This window comes from Phyllobates terribilis, unplaced genomic scaffold, assembly GCF_046119375.1.
Source record: "Phyllobates terribilis strain yellow unplaced genomic scaffold, ASM4611937v1 Scaffold_2__4_contigs__length_985480577, whole genome shotgun sequence".
NCBI classification, from domain to species: Eukaryota; Metazoa; Chordata; class Amphibia; order Anura; family Dendrobatidae; genus Phyllobates; species Phyllobates terribilis.
The window spans coordinates 429,894,633-429,921,382 of NW_027362762.1; the positions used below are offsets into that span (position 1 = coordinate 429,894,633).

General features: G+C 44.4%; 1 protein-coding gene across 1 annotated transcript in view; it reads left to right on the forward strand.

Annotated features, from left to right (window-relative positions):
* Positions 1-12,546: 12,546 nt before the first annotated feature.
* LOC141246073 (multidrug and toxin extrusion protein 2-like) overlaps positions 12,547-26,750 on the forward strand; it is a 301,790-nt gene continuing 287,586 nt past the window's right edge. The window contains exon 1 of the mRNA XM_073669112.1: positions 12,547-12,690. Within this exon, the coding sequence (XP_073525213.1) occupies positions 12,547-12,690 (144 nt within the window). The remainder of the gene's footprint in view (positions 12,691-26,750) is intronic.

Here is a 26,750-nt window from a genome sequence, read left to right on the forward strand (position 1 = left end):
CACTATGAATATCTGGTAATGCCCTTTGGTCTCTGTAACGCTCCTGCCGTCTTTCAAGAGTTGGTCAATGACATCTTCCGGGACCTTCTCTACTCCTGCGTAGTGGTGTACCTGGACGACATCTTGGTCTTCTCTCCGGATCTCCAGACTCACCGGAGGGACGTTCGTCAGGTCCTGCTCAGGCTCAGGCAGAATCACCTCTTCGCTAAATACGAGAAGTGCCTCTTTGAGCAGACCTCGCTTCCGTTTTTGGGCTACATTATTTCTCAGACCGGCCTACGAATGGATCCAGAGAAACTGTCTGCCATCGAGAAATGGCCTCGACCGGAGGGGTTGAAGGCCATTCAGCGGTTCCTGGGCTTCGCCAACTACTACCGCCTCTTCATACCGCACTTCTCTTCCCGGACTGCCCCAATTTCCGCGCTCACCCGTAAGGGTACTAATCCCAAAGAGTGGCCGCCCGAAGCAGAGGAGGCCTTTCTTTCCTTAAAACAGGCCTTCTCTTCCGCCCCGGTGCTGCATCGCCCGGACGGCAACAAGCAGTTCTTCCTGGAAGTTGACGCCTCCTCCTCTGGAGCCGGAGCGGTACTTACTCAAAAATCATCTTCCGGGAGGATGGTAACTTGCGGCTTCTTCTCTAAACTCTTCTCCTCCTCAGAGCGCAATTATTCCATAGGAGACCGAGAGTTATTGGCCATCAAACTGGCATTGGAGGAGTGGCGTTACCTGCTCGAGGGGGCTCTTCACCCGGTAATAATTTACACTGACCACAAGAACTTGGCTTACCTCCAGCATGTCCAGAGACTTAACCCGCGCCAAGCCCGGTGGTCCTTGTTTTTTGCTCGCTTTGATTTTGTTCTTCATTTTCACCCGGCTGCCAAAAACGTCAAGGCGGACGCCTTGTCTCGATCCTTTCTGGTGTCTGATCTCGAGGAAGATTCGAAACACATCATCGATCCCGCCAGAGTAATGCAGGTGGCTCCCGTGAGTCTAAATCGTCTCCCTCCCGGAAAGACGTTCGTATCAGTACCTGATCGGGAGAAGATCCTTCACTGGGGTCACTCGTCTAAACTGGCTGGCCACGCCGGTCAGAAAAAGACCCTCCAGCTTATTACCCGGCACTACTGGTGGCCTACCCTGCACAAGGACGTAATAGACTTTGTTTCTGCCTGTGTGTCCTGCGCCCGCAACAAGGTTCCGAGACATCTGCCAGCCGGTCGCCTCCTTCCGCTTTCTGTACCTGCTGCCCCCTGGCAGCATATAGCAATGGACTTTATAACTGACCTCCCAGTCTCTGCCGGTTGTACGGTCATTTGGGTGGTCGCTGACCGCTTCTCCAAGATGGCTCATTTCGTTCCCCTGCCAGGCCTCCCGTCTGCACCCGAGCTAGCTAAAGACTTTATTCGTCACATCTTTCGTCTTCATGGCCTGCCCCTCCACATCGTGTCGGATCGTGGGGTACAGTTCACCTCACGCTTCTGGAGAGCCACTTGTAAACTGCTAGACGTCACCCTGGACTTCTCTTCCGCTTACCACCCACAGTCCAATGGTCAAGTGGAGCGGATCAATCAGAACCTGACCAGTTACCTCCGGCACTTCGTTAATGCCCATCATTCAGACTGGGTGGATCTCCTACCATGGGCCGAGTTCTCTTATAACAATCACGAGAGCGAATCCTCCTCCAAATCCCCGTTTTTTGTAGTCTTCGGTCAGCATACTCGGATTCCTTTTCCTGTCTCCACCTCTGTGGATAACCCGGCTGCGGAATCTCTCGTTAGCAAATTTTCCTCCATTTGGGAGAGTACCCGATCCGCACTCCTTCAGTCGTCCGAACGGATGAAAAGACACGCTGACAAAAAACGCCTGGATCCTCCACAATTTCGTCCTGGAGATAAAGTCTGGCTCTCATCTAAATATGTCCGACTCAAGATACCTTCTTACAAGTTAGGGCCTCGGTTCATCGGTCCTCTGGAGGTCATCAGTCAGATCAACCCGGTGGCCTATAAATTGAAACTCCCGGCCAACTTACGGATCCCTAACTCCTTCCATGTATCTCTCCTCAAACCTGTGGTACTTAACTCTTTTTCCAAGTCTACAGGTACGCCTCCTGCTCCGGTTTCTGCTGAGGACGAGTTTGAGGTAGAGAACATTCTTGCCACCAAAAGGGTAAGAGGAAAGACCTTTTTTCTAGTAGATTGGAAGGGGTTTGGTCCTGAGGAGAGAACGTGGGAGCCCCGGGAGAACATCCATGCCCCGCTCATCCTTGCTAAATTTCTGTCTGGCCTAAAAAAGGGGGGGCCTAAAGGGGGGGGTACTGTAGCGCCGGCGTCCCTGCCCTCTGCTAGGCAGGGACGCTGTTCCCCTCACCTCTCTGCTCCGTGCCCGGCGTCCTCCTCCCGCTCTGCTGGCAGCGCGCGCTCCTTCCCGGCCACTGTGCTTAGGGCGCGCGCGTTCTCCCTCCCTCTTAAAGGGGCCGCGCGCGCCGTCCTAAGGAGTCCCCGGCCAATGGCCGGAGGACTTCACCATATATAAGGCACCTCCTCCAAAATGGAGGTGCCCGAGCAATGTTGTTGCACTGTTCACTACTCTGCTTCAGCCCTCAAGTCCCGTTGCCAGTTACCTGCCAGATACCTGCCAGATTCCTGCCAGCTTGCTGTCTTATTCCTGCCTGATATTCTGCTACCTGCCTGCTAGCCTGAGGTCCGACGGTCTGCCTTACTACTCCTGTCAGTCTGTCTAAGGACCAGCTTGCCCGCTCACCTGGGAGCGCACATCAACTACCTGCCTGCTTGCCTGAGGTCCGACGGTCTGCCTTCCAACTCTTGTCAGTCTGTCTATGGACCAGCTTGCCCGCTCACCTGGGAGCGCACATCTGCTACCTGCCTGCTAGCCTACCTGGAGGCTCTGCCGTCACGTGCTGTGACCACCTGCCTGTCCAGTGACTCCTGCCCGCTCACCTGGGAGCGCTCATCTGCCGCCTGTCTGTTGGTCTTCCTGGAGGCTCCGCCGTCACATGCTGTGACCACCCGTTTATCCAGAGACTCTCGCCTGCTCACCTGGGAGCTCACGTCTACCATCAGCCGCCACAGGTCGTACCAACCCTTTACCCAGAGACTGCCCCGGTCACTTGCCGTGACCATCTGCCCGTTCACCCAGAGACTGCCCCGGTCACTTGCCGTGACCATCTGCCCGTTCACCCAGAGACTGCCCCGGTCACTTGCCGTGACCATCTGCCCGTTCATCCAGAGACTGCCCCGGTCACTTGCCGTGACCTCCTGCCCGTTCTTCTAGAGACTGTCCCGGTCACCTGCTGTGACTGCCTGCCTGGTCGCCACCCGCTCCCTTACAAGGACCGTCCCCTTGTATAGTAGCTCAGAGGTTCCGCCTCCCAGACCCGTTACAATATCCCTGTGTTTTTCCCTTGCCTTGCGTGGAGGTTGGGGCATTCCCATACAGGGGCGTACATAGAAATCTTGGAGCTCTATAGCATACGGTCTAATTGGGCTCCCCTCCGCCCCAAAAAAGTTAAATAATTGTCGGGTTCACAAAAGATCATATCTCACAACTTTCCATCCTTTACAAAGTAATTTTCCTGCTGCAGAAGTCCTAGATTGCCCTTTCATTGCCTCCACTAGCCCTCCAAACAGTATAATGGCCCCCACACAGTATGATGGGCCCCACACAAACTTTCACACTGTATAATTGGCTCTCTATACAATATAATTCACCCCCCGTGGTCAGTGCGAGCAATGATGATGGAGGAGGGAGCATCAGCAGATGCTTCCATCCCCATCATTCTGTGTGGGCAGGTGGTGCGGGTGCTGATTGGCGGAGGGGGGGGCCATTGCGGGTGCTGATACCGGCGCCCCCCGGCTCATGGGCCCCATAGTAGTGGTGTGGCCTGCCGCCATTGGTGGTACACCACTGTTACCATTTTAAAGGGAACCTGCCACCAGAAAAAGCGCTATTAATCTGCAGATATGGGGTTAATCTGCAGGTTAATAGTGTTCTGAACCTGCCCAGCGCCTGCACTTAGCTGAACACTGAGGGGAGAAAATTAAATTTATTCCCCCTGCAGCGTCCCGGTTTCAGTCATGTGGGGCTGTAACCACGCCCCCAGCCCTGACTGACACTAGCTCTGCATTGGGGCCGGCTCTCTGTTAGGGCCAGATGCACAGCTACAGCAGCCGCTTTGTATTCTCAGCAGTGACTCAGAGCGGTGACTGAACCCACGCCGGCGCCACACCCGTGACTGAAATCGGAACGCTGCAGAGGGAATAAAGTTAATTTTCTTCCCGCATCGTTTGGCTAAGTGCGGGCGCCGGGCAGGTTAGTAACGCTATTAACTTGCAGATTAACCCCATATCTGCTGGTTAATAGCATTATAGTGGCAGATATCCATCCCTGATTGTGTGATGAGGAAACAGGTATACAGAAGATATACAGCACTCCATGTATGAGATGCGGTGCTCAAGCACGGTTCCAACCCATAATTAGCATATGAGAAAAACTTGGCACTCAAAATGGATTTGTAGTGAGCAGAAGGGACGCTTATTCAGGCAATCATAACCGGTTAAATGTTTTCGGTCGTATACTAGGACCTTCATCAGAACTGTGAGAATTTTACAAAAAATAAAGATAGCGTTAAGTGACAAAAAAAAACAGAATATATATATTGTAAAGATTTGAGATTGTGGGTTTTAATAATCACCTAAGCAGGGTAACGATGCAACAATATTCTATTCCTTACATCCATGGTAATACAGAGTTTTCAGGTAAATGTTCAAAATACAATTGTCTCAGTCCACAAGATCCCCTTCCGGGGACAGTAGTTCCACTGCCTAGTCTATATTCACAGTCCCTAATCCTCCAGATGACAGTTAAAATGATGGAAGCACAGGAATCCAGTAGCAACAATCCTTAAGAAAGTTTAAATCTAAACAACAGATTCCACAATGGTAGCATGTTTATCCATCCTTCCAGGTCCTCAGTCATAATACTATTCTTTTGATGTCCTTCCACACAACTCCTTGACTAAACATGTGGCTTCTCATTTCTCCCTCCCTGGGATCAGCCGCCTCCCCCTTAGACATTTGCTTTTAGCTGTAAGAATGAAAAATCTTTCAGACACTCATCACTGGTGACTGGAGATGAGACCCCCTGTGGTGATGCGTCTACTTTTCCCATTGACACAATGGGACTAGTGGCTGTTAGAACAATGGTTTAAGGCCCATGAGATATTAACAAGATTAACAGAATTAACATTTACCTTTGGCAATCTCTTGTCAGGCCTTATGTATATATAAGTTCCAGCCAGCATGTCTTCCTCCGCTTACTGTCACAGAAACATTGATTCTCGAAGCTGAACACTTTACAAGTAAAATTAGCATACATAAACTGATGAGCAAGCAGAACATTAATAAAACACAGCAAGCAAATCTCTAATAAAACACAATAATAAAATCAATGGAAACAGCGCTCCATAATGGAAAAGTCTCATAGTCTTTAGTAAGTAGGCAGCTCCTCACATACGGTATATACAAAATAATATACATATGCTGCTAGATTTACTGTTAAAAGGTGCTACATAAAAATACCAATAAAGTATATAGGAGAGTTTAGATTTTGATCTATGCTGAGATTTTAGAAGAAGCCACTAGGTGGTGCTCTGTTTAATATAAGTGATGCCGTGTAGTTTCATCCCAGAACCTGATAGACAAATTCTGTGCTAATTTATGGTGAGTGGTAAACAGGGTATGGAACCTGGGAAAATAGGTGATTATGGTGATTTTGAAAATAAAAATAACGAGGAGAAAGCACAGAATATCAGTCGAGCATAAGAAGAATAAAAATATCTATTCCTCTACCCATGTCAATTGCTATTGTGACTAATACCATCTTCTTCTTTTTCTATACAGAACCGATAGATATGCACTACTTTCAATCAATCCTGAGCATTTATGGTAGAATATGGAAGCACACATCACTTTTCTACGCTTTTATCTCTAAGTACCAGCTCACGCATTGAGTGCTTCCCCTAGCACCACCCATATATGAATTCCAACACCACATATCCATAATAAGCTACTGGAGCAGACATTTTTGAGCTGTAGGGGTACTGTGCACGATTCTCTAGGTGTGACATTTTTAATCAGCTTTCTCAGGGAAATTTGAAAACATGGTGTTTGGGTGAAATGTATTATTAGCTTCTGTGAGAGAAATGTGTCAACAACATGCTATGTGGGTGAAATTTGTAAGCTGCTAATGTATGGGGTACTGTACCCACTGCTCTGAGGGTGAAATTAGTAAGCTCCTCATGTAGGGGTACAGTGGCCCATGTTCTGTGGGTGAAATTTTTAACTGGACTGGAAGTAGCAAGCCTCAGTCTCTGTGAGGGCACTGTTAAAATGTTTATGTTATTCCTTTACTTCCCATTTTACCATGATTGTGAAAGAACCCCTTTCAATCATTTTCCTATCCACATTTGTTTGCAGGGCAATTGTCCTGCTCTTACCCCCATTTAGTTTCCTTTTTTAGCCTCCATAGCCCTGACTGTGACCATTTTACACCCATTTTAAAGCACCGAAGTTCGTGTCCCCATTGATTTGTATTGGGTTAGGGTTTGGGATCAAGTTTGAAGTCGGACCGAAAGCCAACTTTTTACTGACTGGTTGTTCAAAAATTGACAATTGTCACGTGTACTATAGAACTTGGTTTATGTGAAATTTGATCCCCCTTATCCTCCATCTCCGATGTGCTATCTCAGAGCACGTCATCCACATCAACCGGAAGCAGCATTGCCTCAGCAAAGCAGCAACAGGCTCTGCTGAAAATAATTTGTTTACGAGACAAACAACACAACACGGCAGAGTTACTTAAAGGAATAACAGACCAAACAGATCTGTGATTTTTGCCGCTGAACCTCCAACCAGGCATAGTCGTGTGTCATAATGGGGGTAATCTGGTGGCGGCTGTGAAGCTTGGCAAGTTGAAACACATACCATGCTTGGCACATGTGCTCAACTTGGTAGTTCAGTGTTTTCAGAAAAGTACTCAGATTTTCCAGAGCTTATGGTCAAGGTACGCCATGTTAGCTAGAGCTACTGTACCTCTGGTAGTTCTGCAGCAGCGCTTGCAACTGCCAGCTCACCGACTGGGTGTGCAATGTAACTATGTCCACACTGCACACACTGGCAAGGCTTTGTGAGCAACAGTGGCCAGTTGTGGAATACCAGCTCCAACACGCCCATCGGCATTCTGATCAGCTTCCACACATAACAACTGAAGAGTGGGCATGTACGTCTGGCAATTGTGTGGTGCTCCAAGACTTTGAGAACTCCACTAAAATGGTGAGCGGCGATGACGCCATCATCAGCACAACAAACCCGCTTCTGTGCCTATTTAAACAGTCGCTGCTGACAATTAAACATGAAGGTTTGCATGTGGACCAGGTGGAGATGGAGAAAGCCATGAGACAGGGAGATACTACCCAGCTCAACCTCATCTCATGTGCTCAGCATGGATATGGTTAACAATGAGGATGTGAAAGCTGAGGGACAGGAGCTGGCTGATAGCTGAAAATAGGCTAAAACCCACACAAGCTTTGTCCCGTCTCTCCTACTTGGATGGGCTGAGGAGGGTAATGAGGAGGAAGAGATGGAGGAGAAGATGGAGAGTCGTCATCATGGTGGAGGCAGAGAAGTGTTGGCTGTAGGGACCTTGGCACATATGGCAGGCTTTAGGTACTGCTGCCTTTCCCCTGACCCTAGCGTTACATTCATCTTAGCCAAAAAAGAGTACTGGTTGCTCACTGTTACACACACGCCACTGAGTTCAGATAGGGCGATACAGGTTTCATGAATTCATTGGAATCCTGGGGGAAATGTTACTCAGGGCGACCATAGGCTGCAGCTTCTCTCAGACACACGATAGATTCAGTTGTTGACCAGACACATCTGACAAGAGTCTTTTTCAACAGTTTAATAGTGGAATTTAATCTGAAGCACAGCCAGTGCAATTCAGGGATATTACCGCAACAATCTTTATTACAGTAAAGTTCCATAAAGCAGGCACAGTAGCATCAGTCTCTTCAGTAGCATAATTCAGCACAGATTAGATCTCTTGGCAGCACGCTTCAATGCATAAACAGCAGGCTTTTCCTTCACAAGGACTCACTAGTACACAGCATTCTTTATCCTGCATGGAGATGGAGGAGGGGAGGGTTTGATGAGGGTGATGATCCCAATGACACAATTCCTTCCAGTCCTTATCGTTCTGCCTGATAATACTCCACACTGTTCGCTCACGGAGTCTATCTGACGTGTGTTTAGCTTCCCTCCTGACCTGAATTCTGTTCCCTTGCCTTTTGTGAGATACAAATCACACACCGCCTTTCTCTATGGATCCAGCCAGAACAGTAAACAAATACCCTCACAATCCTCCTTGGGCTCTGCTAACCACTTCCTGTCTCCTGTGATTGTGTTAACTCTTATAGTTGCTGAATGCTTTTGAAGCAACAGCACTACTTCTGCATGTCACATCACACTGCTAGACCCACGCTACAAGAAGTACTTTGCATCTCTTCTTCCTGAGGCGGAGAGGTCTTCTAAAATGGTGCTATACCAGAAGGCTATTGTGGAGAATATGTTGAAAAAATTCCCATCAGAAAATGATAGTGGCAGGGGACAAGCTTCCTTGCTCAACCAAGGAGGAGAGATGAGGGAGACACCAGCCAGGCACAGCAGAGGCAGAGGTACACTGTCAAAGGCCTGGACCAATTTGATGACACCCTCCCAGTGTCCACGCCCTCATGACTGGGCATTTTTGACAAGGAAGGAAAAGTTTTAAAAGATGGTCAAGCAATATCTGGCCAACCAAACCAGTGCACTCCCTAATTCCTCTGCGACCTTCAGCTACTTGGTCTCAAAGCTGGACAATTGGCATGAGCTGTCCCTCTATGATTTGGAGGTGTTGTGCTGCCCTGCCGCTAGGGTCTTGTCTGAGTGGATTTTAGTGCCACAGGGGGATCATAACAGACAGTCACTTTCGTCTGTCAAAAGAAAGTGCTGACAGGCTCACTCTAATAACAATAAGCAAAGCATTGCTTAGGCCCGACTTTTACACACCATTAGATGACAGCAGCACATGAAGTGTTTTTAATGTTATATTTGAATGAGGCACGCCAGTTGTTTCCTTCTCAGGTCTATGGATGACCCTACTTATGGAACTGTTTCCTGGCTTTGCACATTGTGCTTCATGAGTGTAGGAGTACCGCAACTACACTTTGTTCACAATATTTGAATGAGGTACTACAGTTGTAATTTTTGGCAGGATTTGCACTTAGTGCATAGAATTTATGAGTCTAGGAGTACCACTGCAGGACAATTTGAACAGGATGTGTGTGAAGCCCTCCTTTATGTCTAATTCAGGGTCTATCTGTAAAGTCTGAGTCCCTAACTTTTGGCAGTTCTTGCTTCCTTCATAAATTACACTAAATTTTCTAATTTTTAATAAAAAAATCAATTTTGGTTTAAGTAAATTATATATATATTTTTTAAATCCTTTTTAAATTCTGCCTTTTATACAATTCATTATACAGGAAAAGATGTTTCTTAACATTTTTTTTCCAGTAAACTGCAATTTCTCGTCGATTTGAAATGTTTCATAGTAAGTTCTTAAAATGGAGTAAAAGCGTGACACTGTTGTTCTCTGCAGCGATCTAGGAGTCAGACATGCTTTCAAGGGTCTTCCCCATGCTGTTCTCCTTCCAGTCAACACTATTCCCATCCATTTGAACATTTTCACTGCCCCCCAGACCTCCTTGAAATCTCATGCACACACCTTGGTTTTTGTTTGATCAGTATTTTGTGCTTTGCATGTTTTTTTGCAGTATAGAGCATGTCACTTCTTTCAGCTTTTTTTCTGCATTTTTCACCCATTGAAAGTAATGGGTAGTGAAAAAATGCTGAAAAAATGCCTACTGTGAACATAGCTATCAGGTTTTGCTGCATATTTAGTGAAAAAAAGCAAGTACAACAATATATGAAACTCATTTAATTTTGTGATTTTACCATCTTGTCTTTGTCACTTGAGATGGCAGCTTGGATTAGAACAGTTTAATTAAAATAGTGATGTATACACATTAAACATTGGCTGAGCTAGGAGTGAGATTGATCAAATCATGTGGCCCAGGGAAGTGTAAAATTGAACAATGCCTGATAAACTGAATGACAGACCATAGTTTGAAAATAAATAGTGTCCAACAAACTCAATGCACTGCCAGTGTCTTAGTTAAACTATTCCTGAACAATTCACCTCCCCCCACTGTTACATTTGAAATTCTGGTTAATATTGTTTCACATATGTCTTGCATTGGTGACCTGTGTTCATGCTTCTGTGGTGGGAGCAAAGCTGAACTTTGGAATCCTGAAAAACGCACCAAAAAATGCACCAAAACATGCGGTTTTGACGCAGCTTCTTTCCTGCCAAGAGATCAGGTTTTGCTGTACAAAAAAAAAACGCTGAAAAAACGCCATGCGTGGATATAGCCTTAGAGCTCAGTCATAACAAAGAGATTGCATAAGTAAATGTCTGGATGACATTATCTTTTAGAAAGCAACATGAGCATATGAACAGTTAGGAGGGGGGAGGTGATCATTCTGACAGATTCCCTTTGAGTGTATCAGATAGCGAAATATATACAGTAATTGAAATCATGTTATCTTGCCTTCATGTTTCATTTTTCTTCACTCTTTTCAATATGTAACTTGCAATAATATATTTGGGTCTGCCACTGCTCACATCTGTAGTATTTCTCTTAAATTAAACTATTAAAGTTAGTGTGGAATAGAAAAAAAGCAAGGTTAAGAATAGCAGCGTAGCTACTGTAGATCAAATAACTCCAGTGATACATCTCCTACACGTTGCAAGATAAACTGATTAGCCTTAAGGAACAATAAGTACAAGAATGGTGTCAAACCAGATTGCTTTGTTTGACAACCTAAAAGCTCCAAATTTTTTTCTTTAGTTATACAATGCGGTTACCTGACCATATTTATTTAAAGTAGCTCTTCCGACTAAAATTTTATTCTCTAAGCTTTTCTAAATATATATGTAATGGAGTATACTTGTACACTTGTACGCTCTGGTCCGTTTCTGGGTCACGTGACCTCAACCCTGACTTGTTGGATCACACGGTTTATGTGTGGTCTGGAAGTCGCCATCACAATGTAAGCTTCATGCTGAGACTCCATACATTGGAAGCTTACATTGATGGAAGTAACACCACCTCACACAGGGGTCCCTATGTGAGCCAGTAAAGGGGAAGATCAGTCATGTGACCAAGAGGAGGATAAAAATGGTGCTGGAAACCGGGAAGACGATGATCGGTAAGTATTTTAATAAAACTATACTATACTGCAGACATATTTAGAAAGGATCAGGGAATACAATTTTTGACAGGATTGCTTCTTTAAACTTTTTTAAATTATCTGTCTTAAAACATTTTGACCAATTTGTGGACTATATACACACAAGTCTATATTCACATCATGGTTTAGCCACGTATCAGTGGCTTATTTAGGGCCTACATCTGAAGCCCTGAAAAACAAGATTCGGGTGTAGCCACCGACAGGACCATTGACTTTAACGAAGCAGAGGGGGGCACTTTCTGCTATATCAGACATCATTTTCCGTAACCATTTTTTGTTGCGCACCACAGGTAGGTGGATAGTGCCAAAAATTATGTCTGATAGAACACAAAATGAATTTGTTTGCATCTTGAAAATTCAATGGCTCTTGCGGCAGATGCTTTCAAATAGTGTTTTTCAGGTCTTCAGATGTGAGCCCCAACTGAGCCACTGACATGTGGCTAAGACATGATGTGAACATAGCCTAACACTACTTCAATAAGTTATTATTGGAGCTTAGTTTGCATTAGTGCCATGGCTTTTAGTGTAATGGATTTATTTTATGACATCTCAAACTGACACTTATACAGAATAGCACAGCATACTGCTTTGTTTTTGCCATCAAAAAATACCAGAATCACAACTTTTGCCATAAAAAAATACCAGAATCACAATGAAGCCCCAAGTGAGGCTATAAAAACACATGTGAACTGAGCCTTAATAGGGTTGTGACTTCCTTCCTTATAAAACATTTCAGAGTTCTTTTCACATTTTCACATCATTAATACTTTATATTGTCAGTATGTTAGCATTGTTTTAGTATAGTTTTGTGTTTTTGTGGTATCTTGGTTATCAATATTAAGCTTACTAAAAAGCCAAAATTTATACATAGAAAGGTAAATAATAAATGTTCCACATTACAGAATGTTAGCAGTAAGGTTTGTGCTCAGCCTTCAGGTTTCAGCAGGTTCTCCTCCCACTAAAGTATTTTCTCAAAGCATACTGCATTAACTCCACCTTTTCACAGTGAAGAGCTGTTTTGTGAGTTTTATGGTTTTTGCCATTCTTTTTCTCTTCAGTAGTCTACACCATATAGTTACAACACCAGTCTTGTGAGTTTTCACATGTACAGTCAGCGATGATGGCAAGGGAGAAGGATGAACCTCGTGAGACCTCGCCGCTTTCAGGCAACCCAAAGGGATTTAAGAAACTCTTACATTGTTTGACAATTGATGGATTCTGTAATGAAGCAAAGGATATACTTTCGTTGGCTTTACCTTTTGTAAGTAGCGATTTAACATACTTTGTATACATACTGTAAGTAGTCATGCAGAAATGAATATTCACACAGTTTTGAAGGGTCATATCTACTAACTTGCAGAATGTATAGAAATATAATTTTGGAAATAGAAAGAATTACTTCTATTAAATGTAATTTAATTGTAATATTTGCTAATATTGTATTTTTCCTACCAATGTTGTGTCTGGATAGCAGGTATTTTAGAAATGTAACATGCATAATGGTTAGTCATAAAAGAAATAATATCAGGTCACCCATATAAACGTCCGGAGCACGGAGACCGTCAGTGCCACAGTGAGAAGCAATGATGGATTCCAGAGTCAGGATCTTCAGTTAAAAAACATTATTAGGTACAGGTGCATCTCACTAAATTAGAATATCATCAAAAAAGTTAATTTATTTCAGTTCTTCAATACTAAAGGTGAAACTCATATATTATATAGAGTCATTACAAACAGAGTGATCTATTCCAAGTGTTAATTTCTGTTAATGTTGATGATTATGGCTTACAGCCAATGAAAACACAAAAGTCATTATCTCAGTAAATTAGAATACTTTATAACAACAGCTTGAAAAATGTTTTTAAAATCCGAAATGTTGGCCTACTGAAATGTATGTTCAGTAAATGCACTCAATACTTGGTCGGGGCTCCTTTTACATCAATTACTACATCAATGTGGCGTGGCATGGAGGCGATCAGCCTGTGGCACTGCTGAGGTGTTATGGAAGCCCAGGTTGCTTTGATAGCAGCCTTCAGCTCGTCTGCATTGTTGGGTCTGGTGTCTCTCATCTTCCTCTTGACAAAACCCCATAGATTCTCTATGGGGTTAAGGTCAGGAGAGTTTGCTGGCCAATCAAGCACAGTGATGCTGTTGTTTTAAAACCAGGTATTGGTACTTTTGGCAATGTGGACAGGTGTCAAGTCCTGCTGGAGAATGAAATTTCCATCTCCAAAAAGCTTGTCGGCAGAGGGAAGCATGAAGTGCTCTAAAATTTCCTAGTAGATGGCTATGCTTACTTTGGTCTTGATAAAACACAGTAGACCTATACCAGCAGATGACATGGCTCCTCAAACCATCACTGATTGTGGAAACTTCACACTAGACCTCAAGCAGCGTGGATTGTGTGCCTCTCCACTCTTCCTCCAGCCTCTGAGACCTTGATTTCCAAATGAAAATTGGAACTCTGGGACATTGTGGAGTGTGTCAATGACTGCCTTCTGGACATCTTTCAAGTCAGCAGTCTTCCTCATGATTGCGGAGCCTACTGAAACAGACTAAGGGACCTTTTTAAACGCTTAGGAAGCTTTTGCAGGTTTTTTTTGTTAATTATTTAAATTTACTGAGATAATGACTTTTGTGTTTTCATTGGCTGTAAGCCATAATCATCAACATTAGTGGAAATAAACACTTGAAATAGATCAGTAGATTTGTAATGACTCTATATAATATATGAGTTTCACTTTTTGTATTGAAGTACTGAATTAAATTAACTTTATGATGATATTCTAATTTAGTGAGATGCACCTGTACATATAAAAAAGTCACAACCCCTGTATAGGGATATCTAGCACACGTGTCTTAGACTGGCATCTTTAATCATTGCAGCGATCAAATGATTAAAATCATTGCAATGATTAAAGACGCCATTTTGAAACTTGTTAGCAAGATATCTCTATACAGGGGTTATGCCGTTTTTATACTTACCTAATAAATAGTGTTTTTAACTGAAGATCCTGATGCTGGAATCCATTGCTTCTTCTTCTATACTAAATGGTTTGTATGGTTGTGCCCAGTTAGTTAACAGCAATCAAGTGACACTACTGAAAATCTGTCAATGAAGACAGTTGATTGAATAGCCTCTGCATTTTCAGGTCACTACAGTAATTTTGGCAACTACTACTAGAGTCACTTGATTTTAATAAAACAAGAGCTTTGCAGACGGCCAATAGGTAAGGGACGAATAGGAAGCAGAGATTGAAGCAGATTTTTTTGCTGTGTTAGGTCAATCTGCTAAGTGACACGACTGTATTGTACAGCTGTGACCAATATGTTATATTGGGTGTCTGAAGTATCTAATGGATCAGATTTGGAAGGTACAACTAATTTTATGTGAAATTGCATAAGATCTAGTAGGTACTTTGTGCTATATTTATGCTATTTCTTTTGCAGTACCTTATATATTAGATATTACTGTGTTTGACATGTTGAATATCTCATAAAATATAGAAAGCCTTTAACAGGACCAGTCTTAAACAGGACCTGTACAAGGTGTAAAGTGGCTAGTTTTGCTCTTATTTTATTCAAGGTTTTCCCTTGAGTATCCCGTTGTTTTTTTTCAAATTACATCATATGGTTCCAGAGATATAGGCCTTTTTATTAGGTGCTATTTATGTTTTTAGCTTTATTAACATGTGATCCATGTCTCCTCCTCAATTCTGTGAATACATGTCACACAAGGTGTGGGAAAGACTGAGTGCAACACAAAGGGAAGAGGGGAAGGAAGCCCAAACACTAGGGAAAGCGGGAGTGGAGACCCCTAGGCAGATCTAATATCACCCTGCCTACCCTACCATCCCTATATAGGTTCCACACCTATAGCTGAGCAGGACCCTAAGCCCTGGATGTCACCAGAGCTTGGCCCTAGATAGGGAGGGGGAGGGGTGAGGTCGCCGCTGGGTGCTAAAGGAAGAAGGATTAAGAAGGTGTCTGTAATGCCAAGCGCAGTAACCTTCCACAGCCAGATCCAGAGCGACTGTCTATTACACCTGACACACCCATGACAAGACAATCCATCATGTTCACTGGAGAAATTTGAGAGTGGTCCTAAGTAAACTTGACTTTGAAGGTCACATTCTCTTGTCTATAATGGCCCTCTATTTTTCTTCTGACAAAGTTCATATATCTGGTTTTGCAAGAAAGAAGTAAGTTTTAGGGCACCAGGCTACTCAATGTGTATTCTGATCCTATACCTCCATATTGAATAACATTAGCATTACAAGGTTAATAGTGGTGCTCTGCTTAGATCCAAGAAGGTCAATGTTAGCAAAAAGAAGAACGCCACTTCCCAAGTCCTTTTCTTAATAGTCCTTTAATCCATCCAGTGGGACATAACTGCTGTGCGCAGAGGGTATAAGCGAATATACCCCCTGCATGCTGCAGTAATGTCACACTTGATGGATTAAGTGTCATGCCAGGTGTTAGTGCAACACAGAGGGAAAAGGGAAAGGGAGCCCAGACACTAGGGAAATGGGGAAGTGGAGACCTCCTAGTCAGGTCTAGCGTCACCCTGTCTCAACTACCGTCCCTATATTGCCTCTTCAGCAATCACCGCACGCATGCTTCGCCCTACTTTCCCTTGTCAACCTCCACTAAACACTATAGACAACAAGGGAAGACAAAACAGGGAGAAATTGGTTAGCTTTAGATGACTCCAAATATGTACACGGCCTAAAGCTCCAGAGAGGACGAGGTACTGCTCCTGCTAAGCCTCACAAGTAGAAATGAATATAGCCACCCAGGCCAGAGAGCTAATTAGCAAGAGGGAGGTAGCTGCTCGGTCCTAAAGACAACCTCTTATCTAAGAAGCTGTCTGCAATCCCAAACGTAGAGATCTCCTGTAACCAACTGCAGGGCGACTGTCTGTCACCTCTGACACACCCATGGCATTAAGGGACTATAAAGAAAAGGACTTGGTGAGTGTCGCTCTTCTTCTTTTTGCTACACATTGATCATATATCTGGTCTACTTTCCAAGCCATGCTATAAAATTAATGTCACATGTTAAGTATGTTCATCGTCACTTCTAATTTTTGGCCTGATAATGGATTCCTTTGATGATCTTCCCTCAATATTTCCGGCATCAAAATAGGAAAATCAGAAGATTGTATAATTTTTCAGACAATTTAATCTTAAATACTCTCCAACAATTATTTCATATCATTGACATTTTTAGCTTGGCTAGTTGCTAAGATTAAGATGAACACTTATGAATGGTATTATAGGGTGTACAGTACTGTGCAAAGGTTTTAGGCATGTGTGGAAAAGATGCTGCAAAATAAGAATACGTTCAAAAATAGAAATGTTAATAGTTTATTTTTTATCAATGAACGAAATGCAAATGGAATGAACAAAAAAGAAATCTAAATCAAGTCAACATTTGGTGTGACCTCCATTTGCTTTCAAAACAGCATCAAATCTTCTTGAGCACAGTTGTTAAAGGAATTCAGCTGGGAGGTTCTTACAAACATCTTGGAGATCTAACCTGTTACGGATCCGGGTGGTGGAACCTCTGTGCTGTCGTGACCAGGGAGGGACCGAACAGAGGGAACAGGTGCTACTCTGGGGACGACCTTGTAAGAGAGCAGGTGACTCCCACGGGTCAGATGGCAAGGACTGACCAGTTCAGCAGATGAGCACGGCAAGCAGGCTGACGGGTGGTCCGAACGGACGGACTGGCAGACACGGCTGGAACAAGCAGGAGCCTCCAGGTAGGCTGACAGGTAGGCACGGCAGGTAACAGGCGGGAGCCTCTAGGTAGGCTGTCAGGCAGGCAAGGCGAGTAACGAGCAGGAGCCTCTAGGTAGGCAGTCAGGTGGTCACGGCAAGTGTCACGCAGGAGCCTCTAGGTAGGCTGTCAGGTGGTCACGGCAAGTGACAGGCAGGAGCCTCTAGGTAGGCTGTCGGGTGGTCATGGCAAGTGACAGGCGGGAGCCTCTAGGTAGGCTGTCAGGTGGTCACGGCAAGTGACAGGCAGAAACCTCCAGGTAAGCAGGCGGACAGAGCCCATAGACAAACTGGCGGACTGGAATGTAGACAAACTGTCGGGCTGGAGAGTAGACAAGCAGACGGGCTGGACTTGTAGTCAGGCTGGCAGGCTGGACTTGAAGTTAGGCTGGCGGGTAGGACTGGTAGTCAGGCTGGCAGGCAGGCAGGACTTGCAGTCAGGCTTAGCAGTGGGACCTGAGGGCTGAAGCAGAGTTTAACACACAAAGCTACAACTTTGCACGGGCACCTCCATATTGGAGGAGGTGCCTTTTATAGGGGAAGTCCTCCAGCCATTGGCCGGGGACTTTTTAGGACGGCGCGTGCGGTCCCTTTAAGAGGGAGGGAGCGCGCGCACGCCCTAAGCACAGAGCCGAGGAAGCTCCGTGCACCAGCAACAGCTGCAGGGAGGCCACAAGACGCCGGAGCAGGACCGCGGCGGTAAGGAGGACGGTGTCTCTGCCGGGCAGGAGGCAGAGTCGCCGATGCTACATAGCCACAGATCTTCTATTGGTGTAGGCTTAGAAAAATCCCTTTGTCTCTTCATGTGATCCCAGACAGATTCAATGATGATGAGATCAGGGCTCTGTAATGGCCATATCATCACTTCCAGGTCTCCTTGTTCTTCTTTATGCCAAAGTTAGCTATTCATGACATTGACTGTATGTTTGGGGTCGTTGTCCTGCTGCAGAATTAATTTCTAGCTAATCAGATGCCTCTCTGATAAAATTACATGATGGATAAGTATCTGTCTGTATTTCTCAACATTGAGGACACCATTCATCTTGACCAATGCGGCCCCAAAATTACAAGGAACCTCTACCATAATCTTCATACTTCCTAGTTGCTTGCAGACACTCATTATTGTTCTGCTCTCCAGCCCTTCAGTGAACAAACTGCCTTTTGTTACAGTCAAATATTTAGCTTTTTGAGTCCAGAGCACCTGCTGCCATTATTTTGTTTAATGACTTTTACTAAGCACTTGGTAGAAATAGAAACTGCAATCACAGGGGTTTTCTATTTTATGTTCACTATCGTGGAATGTAAGACTAGATGGAAATATACAATCCTTCCATTCACCAACAGTTATAGCTGCTATTTTTACTTGGGAAAAAAGTACTTTCCACTTCCTTTTATGAACTCTACTAGATGGAGGCCCGATGCTATCGCATCGGGAGGGAGGTAATGTCATGATGGGGGCAGGCTTTGCAGCATTGAGAATCTCTCCCTCCATGTGCTCACCCACCTATCCACTCTCTCTTTCCCCCATGTGCTGACTTCTCCCGTCTGTGCTCTCTTCTTTGACCTGTCTACCCCATGTGCTATCCCCCTTGTCTGCTGTCTCTCTCCTTCCTGTGCTGTGTTCTCCCCTCATGTGCAGCATGGACAATGACCCCAAACATACAGTCAATGTCATTAATAGCTAACTTTGGCATAAAGAAGAACAAGGAGACCTGGAAGTGATGATATGGCCATTACAGAGCCCTGATCTCACCATCATTGAATCTGTCTGGGATCACATGAAGAGACAGAAGGATTTTTCTAAGCCTACACCCATAGAAGATCTGTGGTTAGATCTCCAAGATGTTTGTAAGAACCTCCCAGCTGAATTCCTTTAACAACTGTGCTCCAGAAGATTTGATGCTGTTTTGAAGGCAATGGAGGCCACACCAAATGTTAACTTGATTTAGATTTCTTTTTTGTTCATTCACTTTGCATTTTGTTCATTGATAAAAAATAAACTATTAACATTTCTATTTTTGAACGTATTCTTATTTTGCTGCATCTTTTCCACACATGCCCAAAACCTTTGCACAGTACTGTACACCCTATAATACCATTCATAGGTGTTAATCTTAATCTTAGCAATTAGTATTCTTATTTTGCAGCATCTATTCCACACATGCCTAAAACCTTTACACAGTACTGTACACCCTATAATACCATTCATAGGTGTTAATCTTAATCTTAGCAACTAGCCAAGCTAAAAATGTCAACGATATGAAATAATTGTTGGAGAGTATTTAAGATTAAATTGTCTGAAAAATTATACAATCTTCTGATTTTCCTATTTTGATGCCAGAAATATTGAGGGAAGATCATCAAAGGAATCCATTATCAGGCCAAAAATTAGAAGTGACGATGAACATCCTTAACATGTGACATTAATTTTATAGCATGGTTTGGAAAGCAGACCAGATATATGATCAATGTGTAGCAAAAAGAAGAAGAGCGATACTCACCAAGTCCTTTTCTTAAGAGTCCCTTAATGTCCCGTTTGAGCTGTCTCTCTCTGTGCTCTGTCTCTCTCCCCCCTGTGCACTTTCTCTCTCCCCCATCTGCTGTCTTCGATTCACTGCACCTGCGCGGAATTCGCGCAGGTGCAGTAAATCAGACCACCGCCATCTTTGTGCAGGCAGATAGCGGCGGTCACATTAAAACTGCGCATGCTCTCCTCCTGTACAAACATTGCGGCAGTCAGTGAATCATTTGGCTGATCCCGGCGGCGGCATGTACGGCGTGTTCACGACAGTGTTCCACTGGTGGTACCGTGCAAAAGACTGGTACCACCAGCGGTTTCCATATTGAGACACCCATCACTTGGGTGTCCCAATACGGCATTCGACGAACTTCCACCGCTTGGAATTCTGGGATCCGGACACATCTGGACGGAACCAGATGTCAAGACATTACAAGGTAAGTATATATTAAGATGAAATATAACTACCTGTAACTCCATATGGAAGTTATACAATGATTAATTGCTAACATTGACACAGAAGCCGGATCCATAAGGGAATTCTATTAGTGGGTTTATACTTGGGAATTCTAAGTTACTCTCATTTCTACATCTGCATAAAACTTCTTGCATCTGACATTCATTTTTTTAAGTATTTACAATAGAAACATTTTCTGTCTTCAAAACATATTTCCATTTTTTCAAAAAACTATGAAATCTACTTTTTAAATTACACAAAAAAAAGGAATCACTGAAGAATGTTTGGCTCCAGGTCCTTCAAATCATTCTCTCCATTAGGTCCAAATGAGAAAATGATTTGTAAAGTAATTTTTTAATGATAATCAATCTTTCCCAGTTAATCAAATACATGCGAAATTTTCTCATTGTGTAAGTCATTTAGAGACCTCGAGAAAATTTTTATACAGGTAGAACCATACTCCATATTGCCACTTATAGATATACACTTCACTGAATCAGTTTCATATAAAGTATCATAGTCCTGGTGTTATGTGCACGCCGCTAGGTTTAAATAGAGGCGAGACAGGTTTCATGAATTAGTTGGAATCATGGGGGAACTGTTACCCAGGGCGACCATAGGCTGCAGCTTCTCTCAGGCACACGATAGATTCAATTGCTGACCAGACACATCTGACAAGAGTCTTCATAAACAGTTGAACAGTGGAGTTTAATCAAGTACGGCCAGTACCATTTAACTCTTTGAAGCAACAGGCTTCACCACAGTACAGTCTATTAAAGCAGGCACAGTAATGTCAGTTTCTTCGGTAGCATAATTCAGCACAGATTAGATCTCTTTGCAGCACACTTCTATGCATACACAGCCACAGGTTTTTCCTTCACAAGGGCACAATAGTGCACAGCATTCTTTATCCTGCATGGAGATGGAGGGGGGAGGGTTTGATGAAGGAGATGATCCCTGTGACACGATTGGTTCAAGTCCTTATCTTTCTGCCTGATAATACTCTGCACTGTTAGTTCAGGGAGTCTATCTGACCTGTGTTTAGCTTCCCTCCTGACCTGAATTCTGTTCACTTGTCTTCTGTGAGATACAGATCATACACCACCTTTCTCTTCGGCTCCAGCCAGACTAATAAACAAGTTCCCAACAATTCCCCTGGGGCTCTGCTAAACACTCCCTGTCCCCTGTGACTGTGTTAACCCCTCTAGTTGCTGGATGCTTCAGAAGCACAACACTTCCTGTCTCCTGTGACTGTGTTAACTCTTATAGTTGCTGGATTCTTTTGAAGCAACAGCACTACTTCTCCATGTCACACTCTTCCCTCCTTTTTAAATTTCGTCCTCGACATTCGCCTTAATTGGTCAATCTGACCAAATCTGAGACAGTGGTGAAAGTTGAGTAATTTTATGTACAAATGGGCATTGTCAAATTGGCATAACATTTAATAACATTGATAACAACCTATTGTATGACCTTTTTCTGATAGTACTCCTGTAAGAAATAAACAATTACCACAATTAACACAATCAGCGTCTTTTCAGCTGGAGCTTTTCGTATGTCTTCAACCATCTCTCTCTCTCACTAGGCCTTAGCAGTTCTTTGTTTCTGCAAAGTTTTTTAAGGAAAATCAAATCATGAAAACAAGTCATTCCACCAGGCAACATCTTCCATACTGCCTGTGAATACCATTCAAGTGGGCTTACCTGGTCCACAGGCAGAGATACCTGTTTCCAGTCGACAGTCCTTGGCACTTGACTCGGTTCACCAAGTGTCTCGTACGTCAGCATCACGGGCCTCCTCACTTCTCGATTCAACATCCTCCTGGTGGGTTGTTCCTCAGAAACCATGGGTTCTTCGTTCACAGGAGTTTCTTCCATCGCACTCATTTCTCATGCTTCCTCAGATGCTCTTGGAGCAGACTCTGCAAGTTCCTGTACTTCTCCTGAATCGCCTGTTTCCGCACGGTCTGGTAATTCCGCTCCTCCTGAGTGTCAATCAGTCTCTTCAGGGGCTGGTGTTCGTTCATCAGATCTGAATTGGACTTCATCTGTACTTCTTGGTACAAACTCTGGAGCCTCGGGACTTAGTTCTCTGTCCTGAGGATGGCACATCCCTCTCCTTGCCGGTCCGACAAAGACAACGGTGTGCTCTTCTTCAATGGAACTTTCAAGGTCACTATCCACCTCCGAAGCTTCAGTCTGAGGTGGTCACTTAGTTAATCTCGGACGATGTCGGTCTACTTCTGGGAAGTCTTGTTTCGGTGGGAGATAATCACAGGGTAATAGTAAATTCAGATGGACTATTCTGGTTTTCTTGTCTTCTGTTTCCAATCTGATTTCATACTCTGGACTATCAGCCGCTTTCCTCCTTACGACCACATACATCTTGTCTTCCCAGTACGAACAAAGTTTTCCTGGACCACCTTTCTCACGTACGTTTTTGACTAGCACCCAGCTTCCAGGTGCCAATTCTGTTCCATAACATTTTCGATCATAGTACTCCTTACTCTTGCTCTGTCCTTGCGTAACCACTTTGGACGCTATGTTGTATGCCTCTGCCATCCATTCCTTCCATTTCCGAACGTACTCCGGATACGTTCTGTAAGTCTCTGACACCGGAGTATCGAACATGATGTCGGTTGGCAGTCTTGGCAATTGTCCATACAATAGGAAGAAGGGTGAGTAACCCGTTGCATCACTCTTTGTACAGTTGTAGGCATGTACCACTTTTGACAGAGAACTCTTCCAGTCTTTCTTCTCGTCCGCTGTTAAAGTGCGCAACATCGACAATAATGTCCGGTTAAAACGTTCCACTTGTCCATTACCCTCTGGGAGATAGGGCGATGTGTGGGATCTCTGAATTCTACAGTACTTTCCTAGCTTGGCAAAGAGCTGGTTCTCAAATTCTCTTCCTTGGTTGTGGTGTAACCTCATAGGGAACACAAACCTCAAAGCAAAATCATTGAAGATCTTCTCTGCCGCTGTATTGGTGGTGGCATATGCTTGAGCAAATCAGGTAAAATGGTCCATCACCACCAATATGTATTGGTAACCACCCTTAACGTCTTGAGATGTAGAAAATCTATTGAGACCATCTCAAACGGATATGTAGTTTGGATGTTGCCCATAGGTGCCCGGGTTGATGTGTTGGGACGTTTATCTTTCAGACACCCACACTCCCTGGTCATGTACCTCTCAATATCTCTCTGCATGTACGGCCAGAAGAAATGTTCACGGATCAAGTTGGTTGTCCTTTCCACTCCCAGGTGTCCCATGTTTTCATGGAGTTCTTTGAAGACAAACCTAAGGAATACTCTGGGTAGCACCAACTGCCAGTTTTGTCCTTCTTTACGATACAGGATACCATCTTCACTGAGGTAGAGCATTGTCCAATTTTTAACTAAAACAGATACTGCTGGTGACTCATTATCTCTCTCCCCTTTACTTGGAAACCGATTTTGATCCACATAAAGTAGTATTCTACCAATTATCTGATCTTCCCGTTGTGCTCTATGGATTTTTCCTTTTGGTAGTTGTTGAATGGACAGGGGGTGATCTTGTTCTCTCGCTTTATGGTGGTTTCCACCGTCAACGGACACCACAATGGTGTGTCTTCTTCATAAGCTTGTACTGCTTGGGTAGTGCTCTCAATTGTTTCCAGACTGACTTTCTCCGAGCATTCTTGTAAGAACTCCTCAGGCTCTAGTGGCATTCTCAACAATCCATCAGCATCCGCATTGCATTTTCCTGACCTGTACTTGATGCTGAAATTGAAGTCAGGTAGTTCAGCGACCCATCTCTGACCAGTTGCATTCAGTTTGGCAGTAGTGAGGACATAAGTCAAAGGGCTGTTGTCAGTGTATACCTCAAACACTTTACTCTAGTAGAGATAATCTCTAAATCGTTCACATTTTAATGCCAGGAACTCCAATTTTCCAGAATGTAGATGGTAATTCTTCCTGGCGTCTGTCAACGTCCTAGGACCGTAACCGATAACTCAATTTTCCATCTTGATGCTGATACAAGGCAGCTCCCAGTCTAACCTGAGAAGCGTCACAGTGAAGAAAAAATGGTAATTTGAAATTAGGATATCCCAAGATGGGTGGTTTTACCAGGTAGTCTACTAGTTCTTCCAATGACTCCTGGTGGTCTGCTGTCCAGGGAATGGGCTGTTGTCACGAAACGGCGTTGTTTCTTTTAAGCCCAGTCCTACTCGCGTTCTTCTTTTTCTCCGTGGGTGTTGTTTTCTCTGTCGTCATCCCCAAGAGGAGGTACAGTGAGGCGGCAATCCTGGAGAAGTTCCGAACGTAAGTATGATAGTAGGAGTGGAATCCTAAGATCTGCTTCAACTCCGCCACAGTAGAGGGCCGCTTGTCTTTTAAGGCTTGTACTGGAGTGATTTCTGCTGGGTCCATAGTATATACTTCTCCGGACACAATTTTCCTTAGAAATCTGACTTGCCTTTTGAACAGTTCACACTTCTTTGGGGTCAACTTAACTCCATGTTGTTGATACCGCTGTAATACGGTCCTCACATGTTCAACATGCTCCCCGAAGGTTTTGCTATGTACCACATTGTCATCCAAGTACAGCTGGCAGATTTCGTCCCTCAATCCTTGTAAACAGGTCCTCATGCTCCTCTGAAATTTTGCTGGGGCTAAACTGAGCCCAAACGGTATGCGGATCCACTCATGTAACCCCAACGGTGTGATGAATGCTGTCAAAGGTCTACTGGACTCTTCAACAAACCCTTGATGGTATGCTTTACCCTGATCGAGGACAGAGAACCAGGTACTTCCTGATAGACTATCCAGCATATCTTGAATCTTTGGTATCGAGTGCCGATCAGGTACTGACTTTCAGTTTAGTTCCCGGTAATCACAGCAGAGTCTCAGTGTACCGTCCTTCTTCCTAACACAGACAATAGGAGAGGAATAAGATGACTTCGACTTTTTGACCCAACCTCTGTTGATTAGGTCTTGTAAATACTCTTTCACTTCACGGTGTAATGGTTTCGGCACAGACATGTAGCTTCTGGTTACTGGGGTTGTGTCTTTCAAATTGATTTTCAACTGCAACGATGGGATAGAGCCTATATCAGAGTCATCTTTGGAAAATGCATGACACTCTTCTCTCAGGATCTGTTTTCAAATTGTTCCAGGGGTACTGGGGGATCCCAGGACCCCGAGGTGGGTCATGCAATTTCCTCCCCTGGGCAACTCCTGTTCCTTGGTGGGGAGACTGAATTCACGGTAGACCCCTTGGCTGGTCTCACACTGGCTGGATGTACTGTTTTAACGGTTTTGATGTGACAGTCTTTGGATCCAGTCTAATTTCGTGTTTCGCAGTATTCATCACCGATGCTGTCACTCGAGCAAATCCACCAATAGGAATCGTAAGCACAGTCTCATCTTGAACTAGGCCTTCCGGAAGTTCTGAGGGGTCTTTTGGCACGAAAAATCTTTTCTGGAGTTTTCTTATCGATTCTACACGGACTCCACACCTCATCCCCACCATTTGATTTGCAGTGATGATGGTTGGGCGCCAGTCTACCTTGACTTCTTTTAGGTTCATTGTATTCTGTGCTTTCTTTACTCTATGAATCACATTTTCCGCCATGGCGTTTTGTATGGAAAGCGATGTGGCAATTGCATCCACCACCAGCGTCCCTGACTTGTGTTTCGTGATGACCTCACTGATTACATTATAACCCAGGATAGGATCCTCTGCCACATCCTGATCACTGGTCACGAGAAAAGGTACCAAAAGCTCAATGGTGTTGCTGTTCTTCGTGGCCCTCAGTTGGAAAGTCACTTCCACCCAGACTATGAAAGGGATTTCGGTCTGGTTGACAGCTTTGCCGTGGAGTTCCACTGGTCCTAAGAGTTCTTTTAGCGACCGAAGGCAGGTATGTGGCAGGTAGCGCCTTCTCCATTCCTCATTTAAAAGGCTCGCTTGGGCTCCTGTGTCCCACAGTGCTTTTACCTGGAGTTGATCTATCTGGCACTGTATAAAGCACCTTTCACCGATTAGGCTGATGAGGATATCTTTACTGACCGAGGAATCCTCCTCCCAGGAGTACATTGTTTGACCTCCGCACTGGGCATTAAGTAACTGATGCCCCTGTCTCTCTTGCAGCTGTTGGGGATAGTACTGATGCAGCAGTTTTACCTCATGTCCCGTTCTGGGGTTTGGTGAGATTTGGATTTGCTACTGGGGCCTCCTCCGTGTCGCGGTTACCAGTCGCCCCGCACTGGCAACCTACTATCTTTTAACCAAAACGACCGTGACCATTGGCATTCCTTGGCATAATGTCCTTCACCAAATCTTAGACAGTGGACGCATACCGCACTCTGATTTGATGAACGGCACGCTTCACAAGCCAGGTATCTTCTGTTTTGGAACCCACTCCTGTGTCTCAGGGATACAGGTTCTGGCCTGGAACGAATCAACCTTTTCACCTCAATCAACCCGGCTCGCAGTTCTCCTATTACTTCCTCCCAGTCAGCACTGGCGGTCCTCTCTTTTGTTGGTGATTTAAGGTTCCCTCTCGAAGCTGGCACT